Here is a 17709-nt window from a genome sequence, read left to right as displayed (position 1 = left end):
CCTCAGCGCGCCCGGGCCCCTGCAGCGACGCTAGGGCGGAGGGGCTGTGGGAAGGCGAGGGTGGGAGGGGGGACGTGGCGGGACGGGGGGCGTGGCCAGGCCGCGAGGGGCGTGGCCAGGCCGCGTGGGCCGGGGCTCCTCCTAGAGAGGCGGGACTGGGGTCTGGGCTGTGGATCCTGGCGGGACGGGGGGCGTGGCCAGACCGCGAGGGGCGTGGCCAGGCCGCGTGGGCCGGGGCTCCTCCTAGAGAGGCGGGACTGGGGTCTGGGCTGTGGATCCCGTTGGGGCGGGCGACGTGGCAAGCTGGTGTTGGTGCTGGTGCTGGTTGCTGGTGCACGCGTGGTGGCATCACGGGTTCCCCGCCACTTTCCTTCCCCACAAATAAGCAGTGTTACAGCTTTTCCTTCATCACGTGGTCAAAAACAATAGCGTGGCCAAAGCCCTGCTGGGTTCTTTTTCCAGTCCCAGGAGCTGCGCAGGAGCGCCCTTTCAAGGTCTGATTACACTGTGGGCTGGTTAATGGTAGATCAAGTCTCTGGAATTTGTCTGCCTAGGCTGGTCTCAAACTTCAACCCTCAGATCTCCACCTCCTAAGTAGCTAGGGTTATAGAAACAAGCCGCACCAGCACCCAGCACTCTTACATCTTCTCCCTACCTCGTTATCTGTTTGCTTCCAAAATCTCTGAACAAGACCCTTAGCTAGTTCGCCCAGTTACTAGCCATTTGCCAAATCTAAGTTTGTAGTATTTGGACCAATTTGAAGAGTATTGCGGAAATTGGAGTCATGGCTCAAGTGAAAGAGCCTCAGCTATGAGCAAAGTAGCCAAATGGGAATGAAGAGCAAAAGAACCTGAGTTCAAGCCTCAATATGGGCACCAGAAAGAGAGAGGGAGAGGGAGGAGTAAGGGAGAGGGAGGGAGAGAGGAGAGAGAAAAAGGAAGGAAGCAAGAAAAGAAAGAAGGGAAGGAGAAAGAAAAGAAGAATGTCATGTTCATTTGGTAATGTGTTAATAGCTACTGAAACCAAACATTTTCAATAATTAAATGCCTAGTAGCATTTTTCTGACTTACATAACATTTTAATTCAGGGACCTTAGTCAGTGGCTACAGAAGTCAACTATAGAAGATTAGATGTTTTAGGTTCTATAAGAAAAAAAGTTTTGAGCACGATCTTTTTGGATACTAGTATTTAGAAGAGTATTAAGGAACCTTATGTAATGAGGGACTTTGTTTCTCTGTTTTCTTACCCTCCTTTCTTCACTTGAGTCATGTTGAAGCTTTTGATTCTTCAGTTTCCTTTAGAAAACTTAGGAATATTGTTATTCTCGACCTCTCTATACTCATTGGTTCAACTATAGTATGATTTGCTCCTAAATCAGCAGTGGATTTTCTATTATTTCACTTGATTTTTTTCCTTGTTCCAACATAATGGTATTTCCCCAGAATTCCCACTTCATTAAGTACATCTTTAATATTGAAACATGATGGCCCTATTCTTATAAAAATAAGTTGCACACTACATTTTTACCAGGATCTCTTTAGTCATTTAAAAAGAAAAAAGAAAATGTTAACCTCAATAATGACTAGAGCAAATAGAAAAAAAATATGGAAGTCATATAGGGATTGGTGTGGTAATTCACTATTGTTTGGTTAAATGATGAACAAAATTGTGTCTGCTTTATGTAAAGTGGTCTGAAAGGACATGAGAGACTCTCAATCTGTAGGGAAAACAAAAATAATGATATTAACATATCCAGATAGTTCTTCCACTGGTAAATAGGTGTTGGTTTTTAAAAAAAATAACAATCACTTGCTAAGAAACGTTCAAAAAAGTGACTGTATACTAGCTGATGTAATGGCATTAAGGCATGTATGTGTTCATTCGTTCCATAATTCATTCTTTCATCAAATATTTATGAAGTGATTATGTCCAGGCACTATGAGTAGTGAAGGAGATAAGCATGCTCCTCCCTTTTGTGCAAGTCATGAATTTTTTAGAACAGCTATATCAGCCTCCACAGGAAACTTGTCAGCAAAGATTCTTAAGCTCCATCTTGAGAGGTGAGGCTCAGCAGTTTGTGTAGTAGGAAGCCCATTCAGATGATTTCAATACACAGTCAAGTTTAAGAACTCTAGAAGGAGGAATTTATGGAAGTGGGAGAATTTGAACAGAATCCTTTAACTGAGAGATTAAGAAGGTTAAGGAAAAGAGAGACTTCTGTGAAAGAACCGGAAAACATTTAATCACAAACTATCCTAGCAAGGTTTCCTTCTCAACCTTTCCTGCCTCCTGCCTCCTGGTCAGTGCCTTAGTTCAGGTCCTAATCATATTTTTCTCAGCCTTACTCTTCCCTGTGTCCATTCCCACACCTTTCCTATTTACCCTGTATACTACCAAAGTCTGGATCTTCATCTATCTGAGCATGTGTTTTCTATGGCTCCCACGTCCACATTCTAAAGTCAAATGGTGTTAGGATCCAAGAAGGTAACTTAATTCTATGAAGTAGCTTGTTCAGACTGAAGTAGGAAAGGCTGATGAAGGCAATTAATTTATCAGGTCCTTTCCAGGGGAGTTTAGAGTCAGTAAAATATTTTATTCTCCAAATTAGACCAGAACTGCTAGCATATATTATTCAGACTACAGGATCAAATCTAAAGGCCTTGTTATAACAGCCAAATCTTTCATGATCTTCCCCCAACCCCTACTCTTATGCTTTTACTTTTTTGTCCCATATCAAACTTGACATTGGCCATGTTGAAACTTTGTTTCCAGGTCTCTCTTCTCTTCCTAATCCTGGATGTCCTTCCCCAGTTAGTTTACTAGATGAGGAGGTACTAGTTTCTAAAATGCAATTCAAGAATCACTTCCTTGAAACCTTTCCTGACTTAAGAGTAAGGCCACACTGATTCCTTGTCACCTTGGGCTACAATGATATACTAATTTTTACTGTTTTTTCTTCAATAACATTTGTTTCAGTAGGTTATATATATTAGTTTCCATGGCTATCTCCCTCTATTACACTATGAACTTTTTTGGTACTCTACTTTTCAGCATGAAGTGGGAGAAACATGAATATTTGTTGAAAATACATGACAAATATAGAGATAAGAAAAATTATAGTCCGTCAAGATACAGTGAACCTGGTGTGCAGCTCAGTGTTAGAGTACTTGCCTCTTGTGTTTGAGAAGTGGTTTGGGTTTGATTCCCAGCATCACATTAAAATAAAAAAGTGGAGCTGGGAAGGTGGCTCTGTGGTAAAGCGCTCGCCTTGCATGCTCAAAGCCCTGGGTTCCATTCCTCAGCAACACATAAGCAAAAAGAAAAAAGCCGGAAGTGGCGCTGTGGCTCAAGTGGTAGAGCGCTAGCCTTGAGCTGAAGAGCTGAGGGACAACGCCCAGGCCCAGAGTTCAGGCCCCATGACCGGACCCAAAAAAAAAAAAAAGTGAGGTCAGTTTGCTGCTTAGAAAGTGTGTTTGATAGAAAATGGTAGCTATACTTGAATAGTTTTGAATTCAATTACCAAAGATTCAAGGTAAACTTAAGTCTTAACAGGAGCTTATAATAAAATGGAACCAATTTAGTGATTTGGGTGCAAGAAAACCCCATGGCACTGTAGCAAGCACTAAGGTATTAACTAATGTAAGTTATTAGAATATCATAAAATCTATGATACTTTCAAACTGGAGTTCAGTTTCAAAGAAAATTTTAGAATCCTTTGTAACATATTGTACAGCAATAAAAAAAAAAGAGGAGATCTTGGGTACTTTTCAGCCATCACATTTTATTACATAACTAGATGTCATAAGGTTCATGGATCAATGATGATTCAAGGTCAAACTGGACTTTCCCAAACTGTTTTAGACAAACTAAATTTCCAAACTCATTTAAATCCTGGATCAACTAGAAAAAAGCTAAAGGAAAATATTTGTAATGATTTTAAAAGGTATTACCTAGAAAGAAAAATGAAGGGTATAGGAACCTTCTAGTCATATTCATGTTTCATTATATGATCAGTCCTTTAACTAAAGACTGAAACTCACACTGAAGATAGCTGAACAACGAATAGTCTACAAATACCACCTTGCTTATTACTTTCTGCTTTTAAAATTTATTTTATATTTTCCCCTGACATATCCACACCAGCTCTGAGCAACTATCATGAATAAATTCATGTCTTTGGAAACAGTTGTCTCCATTTTCTTGTTTCCATTCCTGTCAAACAGTGGGTATGGTCTTTTGAGCACGACCCTATGTGAGGTAAACAAATGAGTAAAACACTTTATTACAAAGTGATTATACTATTAAAATGTTAAGAAAAGATAAGTGAGAAGAATCACAATCATTGTATATCTTTGCAGATTTTTAAAAATGATTCGTATGTGTTACCTTGTAACTTTTATCTCCTCACTAGCACTCCGCGTACTTGCGCACTAATGTTCACCTACAAAAAACATTTTTTAAAGTCTTAAAAAAATAGTTGAAATGATTGCATGGCATTTGGAAAACACCAAAACATTACACAACCAACTTCCTGACGTTTGGTACTTGGGTTAGTTCTGCTTTTCTCCCTACCATAAATAAACTTTGCGGCTGCAAGTCATTTCCCCTTGGGGTTTCAGAATACTATGGAGCCCTTTGCTGACAAAGTAAGAACAGGTGGGCATTGTCACTGCCCAAAGAAGAAAACCAATGCTCTTTAGGGTGGGCCAAGACTGTGTCTCCGCCTTGCGTGCAGGTGCTAGTGTTTGCGAGCTTCTGCGGGGGATGGGGGGTCTTGCTAAGGGTCCCTGCGTCCTCGGCCCATCTGACCTTGAACAAGGTCAAGCCGCGCAGAAGACAACGGGCTGAAGTGCGCTTGGACGCGAGGTGTGCGTTCCGGACGTGTGCGTGCGTGCGGGGGCGTGTGCGTGCTTGTGCGCATGTGCACGCTGCGTCTGCCTGGAGGGCTCTGATCGCGCAGACGCGCTGTCTCGGTTACAGGTACCAGCCGGGCCAAGCTCCCCTGCTTCCATCGCTCCAGCCCCAGATCGGGTTGTCTGAGGCCCAGAATCAGTCCTTGTGGTCTGCCCTTATTTCGTGTTAGTTTCATCTGCCCTAGTTCCTTGGTGTGTGAGTGAGAGCGGTGTGGGGAAAGGCCGCATTCCTTTACTCCCCGCCCCCGTCGGCCTGCTGTGCGGAGGTTTCCCCGCCTGCTCCTTTTCCGGATTACCCCTTAGGAGAGGTGGAGTAGCTCCTTTTCTTCCCTGAAAGCTTCAGTTTCAGATTCACAGGTCTCCAGACCCTGGGTTTCTTAGTCCTGGATGACTTTTCTAAAAGGTTGTTGATCTTTGGTATGAAATAGAAAGGCCACCCACTCCACCTCTGTAACGTGTTTGCTGTGTCATCGACACTAGAAATACCATTTAGAGTAAATCCCCTGAAACCCTGGCGGGGGGGGGGGGGAATGTTCCCTGCTGGCCATATCAGGTTATGGGGTACCTGTCTAGTTTTAATTACACAATTCTTGTTTAAAGAAATAGTTATCAGCTCACCTTGACTTTGAATGTCTGAGGGCAGTTACGATCTTGAAAATGGAGTGATTTATAAGGCCCGATGGTTTGATAAGATATAATTTAAGATTATCTCATATATTTATATGTCTGTGTCTCCTTTGCATTTTTGTTTGTTTGTCCTGGGGATTGAACTCTGCACTCTTCATTCAGCTCAAGGCAAGCGCTCTACCGCTTGAACCACTGTGCCACTTCCGGTTTTCTGGTGGTTAATTGAATATAAGAATTTCATGGACTTTCCTGCCTCAGGCTGGCTTCAAACCGCAGCCCCTCAGATCTCAGCCTCCTGAGTAGCTAGGATTACAGGCATAAACCACTGGTTCCTGACATATTATTTTCTCTGAGCTCATTAACAGCTCACATTAGTCATCTCCCCAAAGGAACCACCTCGTTTGGTCTTATACCCTTATGCTATTTAAACAATATTTCCTGTCTGTTGTCTGTTACAGGAATATGTTTCTGGCTATCTGAATCTCAACCATGTTGTCAAACTGCTTACAGAATCTCCTAAATATTACAAGCACGCATCTATTTTCAAGATCATGCCAAGGAATAATAAGACATAAAAGGTTTCTTGGAACGGTGCAAACATCCAAAATCCGGAGGCGAGTTGTCATTACAGGCATTGGCTTAGTGACTCCCCTTGGTGTGGGAACTCAGTTAGTGTGGGATGCTCTTCTCCGTGGAGAAAGTGGAATTGGTTCACTGCTTGGTGAAGAGTATAAGAGTATCCCTTGTAGTGTTGCTGCTTGTGTGCCAAGAGGTCTTGATGAAGGTCAATTCAATGAACAAAATTTTGTGTCCAAATCAGATATCAAGTCCATGTCTTCTCCCACCATCATGGCCATTGGGGCAGCAGAGTTAGCACTGAAAGATTCCGGCTGGCATCCTCAATCAGAAGTGGATCAAGTGGCTACTGGTGTTGCAATTGGCATGGGCATGGTTCCTCTTGAAATTGTTTCCGAAACTGCTTTTATGTTTGAGACAAAAGGTTATAATAAAGTCAGTCCATTCTTTGTCCCTAAGATTCTGATCAATATGGCAGCAGGTCAGGTCAGCATTCGATATAAACTCAAGGGCCCCAATCATGCAGTATCCACAGCCTGTACTACAGGCGCTCATGCTGTGGGAGATTCTTACAGATTTATAGCCCATGGGGATGCTGATGTGATGGTGGCAGGAGGTACAGATTCTTGCATTAGTCCTCTGTCTCTTGCGGGGTTTTCCAGGGCCCGGGCTCTGAGCACAAACTCAGACCCTAAGTTGGCTTGTCGACCATTTCATCCGAAGAGAGATGGTTTTGTAATGGGAGAAGGTGCTGCTGTGTTGGTGCTGGAAGAACATGAACATGCTGTTCAAAGGAAGGCTCGGATCTATGCAGAAGTTCTGGGCTATGGACTTTCAGGTGATGCTGGTCATATAACTGCCCCTGATCCTGAGGGAGACGGTGCCTTAAGGTAAAGAATATTTGTTTCATTCAAAATGGTTTTTCCTATATGATATTGGAGTCTCAGATTATTAAAGAAAACTGTAATAATTGGTTTAGGGATATAATACATGGTTTTTCTGTTTTAGACTACACAAAATTTTATTTTTAAACTTTTTGCTTGAAATGTTTGAGAACAATTGACTTGTGATACTAGAGTTTGAACTCAGGGCCTTGAGGCTTGCTAAGCGAAGCAGACACTCTGCCACTTGAGCTACTCTCCCAGCTAAGATTCTATATTTCTAACAAGTTGGTAGGTGATGGTGATGGTGCTTGGCTAAAGACTACATTTTGAATAGCATATTAATTATTGTTTTAGAAAAAATAACTAATGAGCTAAATTTTTAAAAAAAAACTCCTTGATAATTTAGTATGCTAGTTAATAGCTTAGCTTTCTTAGATCAAATTATGTTTTACCCAGATTGATCAGCCAGGAATTAACAAATTTTTCTGTAAAGTGACAAATAGTATTGTTTTGGGCTTTGTGCTTATAGGATTACTCAACCATGCCATTGTAGTGTGAAGGTGGCCATGGACAACAGTAGGAAATGAGTGAGTGCAGATGTGTTCCAGGAAAAGTACTATATTCATAAAAGCAGGCATTTGAACAGGACCATAATACTTTCTGAATTAGTGAGCACTTGCTGGGCTAGTCCTGTCAATCATAGTAACAAGTTATATGCAGAAATAGATACGTTTAGGGGATACCTTTTTAAGAAAATGCTCTTTTATTATCTTTAAATAATTGTACAAAGGAGTTGTCAATCAACAAAGCAGTTTATGAATACAGTACATCTGGATCAATGTAGGGGTGGCCTCTTAACACACTTCCTACTCTGAGCTATCTATCCAAAGAAAAGGAACTAAAGATAAGATGTTGACATCTACATTTCTCAAAGTTCTTCCAAAGACTTTTTAAAAATTAGATTGGTTTCGTATTTGGCTTTATAATTCTGTACTTAAAATGCTTGTAGCTTAACTAAAGAGGACTTTGAAAGGCTATTTAAAGCATTGATGCTACTTGGTTGTTGGAAAATGTACCAGGTAGTCCAGAGGGCTGGAGCATGGCTTGGTGGCAGAGTGCCTGTTGAACAGCTCAAGACCCTGAATTCAAACCCAGTATTGAGAAAAGATTTGAATTTAAATATAAAAGAAAACAGAATTAAATCTTTCTCTATATTTCCATTCCCGCCCAAAAGAAATTCTTACAAGGAAAATTAGTCACATATTTTTCCTCCCAAGGAAAAATATCATTTCAGGTGAATGGAATTACATTTGATTTGGAATTATATTCTCAATAGGTTAGTGTATTTAACCTGTGGTGATGAATCAACCAAGGCCCTGGGTAAGACATTTTCATGCAAATAGCGTTCTGCCTCCCATAAGATCCAAGATGGCATTCAACTAGTGTACCTGAATACTTTTGTTTCTTTTATATAAGCCATTCAGATAAGGGATCTCTTATAAAAAAGTACAGGTAGTTCTGATAAATTGCTTTTCTTTCTAGATGCATGTCTGCTGCTATAAAAGATGCAGGTGTTCAACCTGAAGAGATTTCCTATATCAACGCACATGCTACTTCCACCCCATTGGGAGATGCTGCTGAAAACCGAGCCATTAAGCGTCTCTTTAAAGACCATGCATATGCCCTAGCTGTTTCCTCAACGAAGGGAGCCACGGGACACCTGCTGGGAGCTGCAGGGGCAGTGGAGGCAGCTTTTACCACACTGGCTTGTTACCACCGAAGACTGCCACCTACTTTAAACCTGGACTGTACAGAACCAGAATTTGATCTCAATTATGTTCCACTAAAGGCTCAGGAATGGAAAACACAGAAAAGATGTATTGGACTAACCAATTCCTTTGGTTTTGGTGGTACCAATGCAACACTTTGTATTGCTGGCATATAAAACAAGTCATTTTTAATTAAACATTGGCTTTTGAAATTCTATAAATGTAGAAGTGATATATATATGAATGCAGTTACATAACAATACCCAGATACCCTTTATTAGTGTTAGGATTTCTCAGTCTTGGCATAATTGGTATTTGGTGTAGCATAATTTTTGTTGGGGGAAATAATTTTTTTTTATTTTATTTTTTTATGCTGGTTGTGGGGCTTGAATGCAGGGCCTGGGCACTGTCCCTTAGCTTTTCTTTCCTCAGGGCTAGCACTCTACTGTTTGGGCCACCAAAATGGAAAGCAAAAAGAACTGTCAGGTTGCGATTCTGTTTTGTATTCTAGCTTGTAATTGAAAGTAAATATTGGCCTTCCTTTCTCCCTGCTATGTGTACTTCATACTGGAGCATCAGATGATAGAGGATGGACATAACAGCACTCTGGAAGCTGTTTAAGTAGGTCTCAATACTGTGATGTCTAGTCCCTCAAGCAGGTATCCATCTATATCTCTTTATCTATCTTTGATCTCTCTAGTTCCACATATGAAGAAGAATGAGGGTTACTGGGAATGACTGTCACTTTTATTTTTTTTTCTCGGTTGGGGGGCTTGAATTCAGGGCCTGGGAGCTGTCCCTCAGCTCTTCAGCTCAAGGCTAGTGCTCTACCACTTGAGCCACAGTGCCACTTCCAGTTTTCTGAGTGGTTTATTGGAGATAAAAGTCTCACAGACTTTCCTGCCTGGGCTGGCTTTGAACCACGATCCTCAGATCTCATCCTCCTGAGTAGCTAGGATTATAGGCATGAACCACCGGCTACTTTTTTTTTTTAAATACCACTGACTGCATAGCAGGGAACACACCATAGGGACGCTTGATTCCTTGAAGGAAATACAGGCAAAGGAAACAGCAAAAACTATAAGAAAAGATGGTCACATAGTTGCCTGGATGAAACAGGATGTTCTAACCTAAATTTCTTACGAAGTTGAAAATTGAGTGCTTTGTTTTGTTTTAATGTATCTTTTTGACAGTAGTAGGATTTGAACTCACAGCCTTCTTCTGTTACTTAGCAAATAAAAAAGTTTCCTTTTAAAAAAATGTCATGGGGGCTGGGAAGGTGGCTCAGTGGTAGAGCTCTTGCCTTGCATGCATGAGGCCCTGAGTTCGATTCCTCAGCACCACATAAGCAAAAAGAAAAAAGCTGGAAGTGGTGCTGTGGCTCAAGTGGTAGTGCGCTAGCCTTGAGCTGAAGAGCTGAGGGACAGCACCCAGGCCCAGAGTTCAGGCCCCACGACCAGACCCAGAAAAAAACAAAACAAAACAAAAAAACGTGATGGCTATAGCAGAAGCATACAACAAGGCTTTCCATTCAATTTTTAATTCTTCTTAAAACCATTCTTGGTTGATTGTTAACCTAATTACTACCAACACATTGCCTTATTTAATACAATAACATGAACTTTTTTTAGAAGTACTGGGAATTGAACCAGGGCTTTGCATACAACAGGCAAGTACCATACTATTTCAGCCATGTCCTCCAGGCCAAAATGCACTCATACTAAGTGTATATAGTCCAGTAACCTTTGATAAATATATAGACATGTATAACCATCACTTTGGTCAAAGTAGAAACTTTTCATTTCTTAAAATTCCTTTCTGTACCTTTGCAGTCACTTCCCCCAGATCTAGACCATCATTGAAGAACTTCCTGATTGTGCAGATAGGATTTATTCTTCTCTAGAGTTTTATATAAGCGTAGGTAGATTTTGTGTATATACAGATTTTGTATAAGTGTAGGTATATAGACTATATTCCTGTGTCTAACTCCTTTCACAAGCTTAGCTGCTAAATCCAACAAATCATATGTGTTTTTGATTTTAACTTTATATATATTTTATCAACTTATATGGCTGATATTGGGACTTACTAAAAGGAGAAAAGCTTTGTCAAGGTAAAAAGAAAATAAGACTTTAACTTTTTTCTCTAAAATAAGCAGTTTGAAGCTTTGAACATCCACAGGGATGCTTGTAAGATTCCTTCTGTAGAGAGGACAGGTTGAAAGTCTGCATTTCTCAGCTGGTTCAGGCCTCCTCTTTCTAGGTAGATTGGCTGACCTCTTCAGGTTCCTTCCAACTGACATCTTGTTTTTTGATGTCTGTTTAAATATTATGCTAATACTCTCCACATGAAATCCTTTGTCCACAGGATAGTTGAAAGCTCTGGCTCATGACCGGAATCTTTGCTTGCCAGGCTTAAATTGTCTACTTGAGATTAACAGCATAAATCCTTGTGTTTTATATAAGCTATTGTATCTTTTGTTTTTCTCCTTAAGATTTTTAAGAATTATATTTTGGTTTAAAGCAAGAGGGAGATTTGACTTTAAAAATGCATTCAGATAAAGAGAGAATTAGAATATTTTAATAACTAAACACAGGCATCATATTGCAGTTTAGAAAGATGAATGAATAATAATGTAGAATGCAAAGATCCAGGAGGTAATTCCCCAGACAAGGTATTACTGGAGGAGCATATTAAGTAGAAAAGAGCCACTGGTAAAAGAGAATGGAGAGAGAATTCTTCAAATCCACAAGCACTTTTCATCTATCAGATAACTTGCCTAGTAATTTTAGAATAGGCTCTGGAGCTGACTGTGTAGGTTGAGATATTTCACCTTTTCTAAGTTCTGAGATCTTTTAATTAATTATATAAATGCATATAAAACATACAGTACATCCTATATATAATAGACACACACACATATATTTACTTGAAGTGCTAGAGTTTGAACTCAGGGCTTTGTACTTGTTAAACAAGTGTTCTGTCACTTGAGCCTTGGTTTCCAGCCTTTTTGTTCTTTAGTTATTATTTTAAGATAAGGTCTGTGTCCAGCCTCAGACTGACATCTTTCTAGGTTCTATCCCCAACATGGCAAAAACAAAACAACTAGACATAATCAGAACAACAAAACACAAAAACAGGATCAAAATGAGACTCACACATTGGAAAGTGTAGATCTGAAATTATCTAACAGACTGAAAATGCCCCTCTCACATAATTTGTCTGTTAAGAAAATAAGTCACTTTCCTGTAGAGTTTTTGGTATTTGCACTTTGCTGGTGCCAAGTATATGGGGTCACTGAACATGATCCTCCATCTTTGTGTTTCCTATATATTGGTAGAATTGGAGACTTTACTTAGTCAAATTTCACAAGAACACTTTCAAGGGTAGCATGTACTCCTGTCAGGCAGTACATAATGACTATCTTTATGTGAAAGATTTTTGTTTGTTTGTTTTTGTTTTTGGTCCGGTCATGGGGCCTGAACTCTGGGCCTGGGCACTGTCCCTCAGCTCTTCAGCTCAAGGCTAGCACTCTACCATTTGAGCCACAGCGCCACTTCCGGCTTTTTTCTTTTTGCTTATGTGGTGCTGAGGAATGGAACCCAGGGCCTCAGGCATGAGAGGCAAGCGCTTTACCACTGAGCCACCTTCCCAGCCCTATGTGAAAGATTTTTAAAAAATTAATTTTGACTCAGAATCACCAGTGAAGTTTTGCTCCTTGGAACAGTTGAAAGGCCTACCCACAATATTGTGAAATTATTCAAATATGTCTTTGATTACATGACAGTTGCTAACAGGTTGGCAGGACTTTACAGAGGAGGAGTACAAAACTGACATATCCATTCTAACCATCTTAGATTATATCAGGAATCCATCCCCTTCATAAACTTCCAGATAACCATGTGACTAATTCCCTTCCTTCCTTCAAGTTCTAGCTTGAATTGCTGTCTTGTCAGCAACCCTGATCACTTTACTTAAATATTCTGTTTACCATCCCCTCCTCCATTTGCTGACTACTTTCACCACAATCCACTTTTTAGTTGTCCAAGGCAGTAGTCCCCTCCTAACATACTTAAGTGTTTACTTATGTCTTTATTTTCTATTTGGCCTACTAGAAGATCTCTCTCTCTCTCCCTTTCTCTCTCTCTCTTCTCTCTTTCTTCTCCCTTCCCCCTCTCTCTTTCTTCTTTTCTTTCCCTTTTCCCTTTCCCCCTCCCCTTTTCCCTCCCCCCTCCCTCCCTCTCCTCCCCTCTTCTCCCCTTCCTTTCCCTCTCCTTTCCTTTTGCCAGTCCTGGAGTTTGAACTCAGGGCCTGAGCACTGACCCTGAGCTTTGTCGCTTAGGCTAGCACTATATCACTTAGCCACAGTTCCACTCTTTCTTTTTTAATTATATATATATATATATATATATATATATGTTATTACCTTTAGGATGTCGTACAAAGGGGTTTCCATTCAACTTGTCAGTTTATAAGTACAATGCATTTTGATCACCATCTCCCATTTCATTATTCTCCATTTCTCCTAACCTAATCCTTCAATATTCAGTTTCTTGATAAGCGGATTATTTGCTCACTAAACCTCGAGCCTAAGTTTATGTGGCGCAGATAAAGTTGAATAACTGATAAATTGTTACACTTAGCCTAACAAAGAGAACACACACTTTCTATGAATGAAAGGTTCTCTGATATCTTTAGAGGAAGCTGGGAGGGCTATAGAGAAAGACAGCCTGATCTGATTCATGGTCCTCCATCTTACCTTGCATTGAACAGCTGCACCCAGCTGAACTGAGCTTGCTTCAGGTCACTCTAGTTTAGGTCAGGAGTATCTAAAGAACAAGGATTTTGTTGGTTTGCTTACTTTCTTGCCTTTAAGACAGAGACAAGGCTTTCAATTTTTAAGGTTTCTTTACATTCTGACTTTCAGGGATGGGAGTATGTCCTAAATGGTGGAGGGCTTACTGAGCAAGTATAAGGCTCATTTCAAACCACAATAGCACAAAAATAATAAATAATAAAAGCTTGGTTGCAGTGACTAATATTTGTAATCTTAGCTACTTGGGAAGCAGAGATTGAGAGGAACATGGTTTGATGCTATCTGGGGCAGAGTGAGACCAAATTTCCCAAATAAACTGGATGTGGTGGTGGCTAGAAATATGTGATACTGGTAAAAAGCCTAATAGTAAAGCTCTACGTTTTGCTCTGATATTTTGTGAGCACTAAGATTCAGTATAAAAATAGAGATGCACAGTCAGGATCACAGCTTGAGACTGACCAGGATGAAGAAATATGAGATCCTATCTGAAAAGTAACTATAGCAGAAAAAATAAGTTGGGGTGGGGGGTAAATAGCTCAAGTGGAAATGTATCTACCTACCAAGCACAAGGCCTGAGTTCAAACCTCAGTACTTCCCCCCTCCCAATTCTGGCTCTTTTATTTCATCTCCAAGTTATTTATCTGAATTGTATTTTTCTGATCTGTAAGGCATTAATTACATTTACATATGCACAAAGAACCATCCATACAAGGGTTGGGAATAAAAGTTTCTAAGTGCTTGGTATATCATAGTTGTTCAAGAAGTAGCAGTGTGCAGAAATCAACAATAATTAGTACAAGTATCATGTCAGCTTTCCAACCATGATTTAGGAGGGCACAGCCTCATATCCCTATGACAGTTTTCTGTTGGGGGAAGAAAACTGGAAATGCCATATTTTTCTTAGTGCATTTTCTACTTCTGTTGTCCCTTGTCAGACATATCCAGAAGGAAATTGAGCCGGTTCCACTGAATATCATTCCATTTCATAGAGTTAGTACAGATTTGTTACCATTTTGATCTGGTAAGGAATCAGTCAGTAGAAAATTAGAAACTTAATGAAGATTCTTATTAGCTGTTCTCCACAAATAATAAAGCTATAATGGATCTTAAGATGCTTGGGAAAGCAATTGTCATTTCAATTCTTGTAAATATTATGTTGTGTTTATATATTGTTTTGTATTTCTTAAATGTTTTCATTTTTTCTTTTCTTTGCAGGGAGAGTCAGAGACCCAAATAAAAAAAACCAAAATCTTAGAACTTGTTAAACTATCAATATTCATTTCACAGATAGAAAAATGTGAAATTGTATATCCTGTTATGCTAATAAAAATAACTCAGTTTTCACCTGATTGGCCACTATCAATACCTGCAACAAAAGCCTATTTACACACATACACACACACACACACACATGCACATGCATGCATGCACACGTACACACACACACACACACACACACACACAGAGGTAGAAAAGATGCTGTTGGATCAAAGCTTGTAAAGCTCCATGAGGACAAAAGAGTCTGTCTGACTTCATTCCAGAAGATTCATGTGTTGAATTAACTCTAATTAGATACTAATTTCATCTCTTCTCTGCTGGATTTCTGGCTTCAGAATCTCCATTATCTTCTATGCTTTAACCTACTCCTTTAATTCAGTTTATCAATCAACTTTTAATATGTAATATGAGTTCAGTTACATACAACTAGAGTCATTTGTTTCTGGCTTATTTTCCTTTGGAGTGGCTAGGCTGGTTCTGCTCCAAGCTGAAGAAGTGTCTTCTGTTTTTAATCATGGCAATGGCCTAGGGTCAAAGTTTCTAAATGAGGTTTGGAATCTTGAGTTCATAGTGGTATAAAAGCTCATAGTTGTGTTATTTTTTTCCTCAACAACCTAAATGCAAGCACAGAAAAGGTAATTCATAATTATGTTTTCTTTGGGAAGGTGTTTCAGATACTTCAAACACATACTTAGGTACATCCAACTCACATATAATGTTGGAATTATCCATGGCTGGCCATGGAAGTGCATATTTATAATCCCGCTATAGAGAAGGTGGATTTAAGGAGGACTAGGTGGATTTAGTTTGAGATTAGTCAGGGCAAAGAGTCAGGGAGAACCCATCACAAGAAACAAACCAGACATGGTGGAGCAGCTGTGGTCCCAGATACCTGAGAGACATAGGTAGAAGGATTGTGGTTGGCTGTGGGTAAAAAGCACAATACTCTACCTAAAAATGTAACAAAAGCAAAGAAGGATAGGGACATGGTTCAAGAAAGAATCCCTGCCTAGCTGGTGTGAGGCCCTGAGTTCACAGGATTACAAAAGTAAATGAATGACTGAATGAATGAACAAATAAATAAATAAACATGCCCAGGACAGAGTCTTTGAAGTTTTGTATTAGGAAATTCACTCTCATTTCTAGATGAAAGAGGTATTCATTTCATAGAATTTAATCTATTTCATAGACTTTTTGTTGGGAGTTTTGAACAAAAATTAAAGAACAGAAAGGTCTCTAGAACTACATTTTCTAATATGATAGACAAGTGTCTATTGGTCACAAGTGCTTGGTATGTGTCTAGTCTGAACAAAAATAAGCTGTAAATATAAAATGCACAAGAAGTTTGTTTTTAGTAATAATAAAAGAGTACAGTATTTCATACATCACTTAAAAATAGTGGTTGTGGGGGCTGGGAAGGTGGCTCAGTGGTAGAGTGCATGCCTTGCATGCATGAGGCCCTGGGTTCAATTCCTTAGCACCACATAAGCAAAAAGAAAAAAGCCGGAAGTGGCACTGTGGCTCAAATGGTAGAGTGCTAGCCTTGAGCTGAAGAGCTGAGGGACAGCACCCAGGCCCAGAGTTCAAGCCCCATGACCAGACACCCCCCCCAAAAAAATAGTGGTTGTGTGTTGAAATGATAAGATTTAGGATATATTAATCTAAGATACATTGTTAAGATATTTTTGTATTTTATTTTACATTCCAGAATATGGCTACTAGAGAATTTAAAATCACATCTGAGGATCACATAGTCTTTAGATTGTGATACTCTAGATTTCTTTCTTTTTTGGATTGATCATTCTCAATTACTGTCTATTATATAAGTCCTTTTTTTTTTTCTAGTGGTGTAGCTAATGCAACTCTTCCTTCTATAGGAATTCACATTGCAGCTGACTCAACATCCTTTTTTTTTCTTGCTACTGTTTGGATTAGCAATTGAGTCAAATTGTTGAATTAACCAGCGAGTGTGAAAAATCATCTGAATTGGCAAGTTATCTTTGCATGAAGAAGCTTGACTCAAACAATGAAACTTTTTCCCCCCTTCTAGATATTAAGCTCTTTCCTTCTCATTGGAGATAAACTTCTCAGATTTACATAGTAAGCCAACTGAAGGATTCTGATTTGCCATACTTGGGTAACATGCACACTAGTGAATCAATCACTGAGTCCAGGAAGACAGGAATTTGATTGACTTAATGTAGGTTACATGCACACTCATAACTTGAGGAGTTTGTTAACAGAAAGGGGAAAGAAAAGCCTATGTACTGAGTAGACTACAGGCTCTAGCCAGCAGGAAATCTTCAAGCCCAAGCCTCTGTATAAAGGAGCTGATTAAGCGGTGCTTCTGTTTGTTTGGTTTGCCCATCTGAAAAGCAAGTTCACGGATATAAATATGTACAACAGAGAAGGTCAGATCATGCTGAATTATAATAAAATACTTAGGTTTTTCCTGAATCATTTTCTCTACTTAACTAAAACATTTGCATAGTGTCATTTGGCAAAGCCATAGAAGGTACTTAGCTGTAAAATGCTGAATAATTATATGCTCCCGTAAGGGACTGGGTCATTATCCATCGTAAGTTAGTGTGCAACTTGTAGAAAAAGAGTCTTTGGATTTATCCTGTAATTAGTCCATATTTGTTATACTCTAGAAAAATGTTGCTCTGCTTCCAACCTATTTTAAGGGGAATTAGATTCTTATTACTTAAAAATCAGGCTATGCCATTGCTTGAATATACTAAATATATTTGAAGATACTAAATTGAGGAGTTTTGGTCAAGTTCTGCAAAAAATGTGAGACTATCTTTAAGTCCAACTTGTATTTAAATTAACTCCATAGAGGA

At 39.6% G+C, this 17709-nt stretch overlaps 1 protein-coding gene across 6 annotated transcripts; it reads left to right on the top strand.

Moving 5' to 3' along the window:
* The first annotated feature begins 4686 nt into the window (after window positions 1–4686).
* On the top strand, window positions 4687–8986 carry Oxsm (3-oxoacyl-ACP synthase, mitochondrial). Of its 6 annotated transcripts, none has more exons than XM_013010607.1 (3): window positions 4687–4735; window positions 5999–7006; window positions 8543–8986. In XM_013010607.1, exons 2-3 carry the CDS (start codon window positions 6030–6032, stop codon window positions 8943–8945), a joined length of 1380 nt encoding a protein of 459 aa, XP_012866061.1. In that variant the 5' UTR covers window positions 4687–4735; window positions 5999–6029; the 3' UTR covers window positions 8946–8986. The 6 variants fall into 6 exon arrangements, with proteins under 6 accessions (XP_012866061.1, XP_012866060.1, XP_012866056.1 ...); XM_013010606.1 differs by lacking the exon at window positions 4687–4735 and adding an exon at window positions 4802–4866; XM_013010602.1 differs by lacking the exon at window positions 4687–4735 and adding an exon at window positions 4900–4980.
* The last annotated feature ends 8723 nt before the right edge of the window (window positions 8987–17709 follow it).

Source organism: Dipodomys ordii, unplaced genomic scaffold (assembly GCF_000151885.1).
Source record: "Dipodomys ordii isolate 6190 unplaced genomic scaffold, Dord_2.0 Scaffold12, whole genome shotgun sequence".
NCBI classification, from domain to species: domain Eukaryota; kingdom Metazoa; phylum Chordata; class Mammalia; order Rodentia; family Heteromyidae; genus Dipodomys; species Dipodomys ordii.
This window is presented reverse-complemented; position numbering and strand designations above follow the sequence as displayed.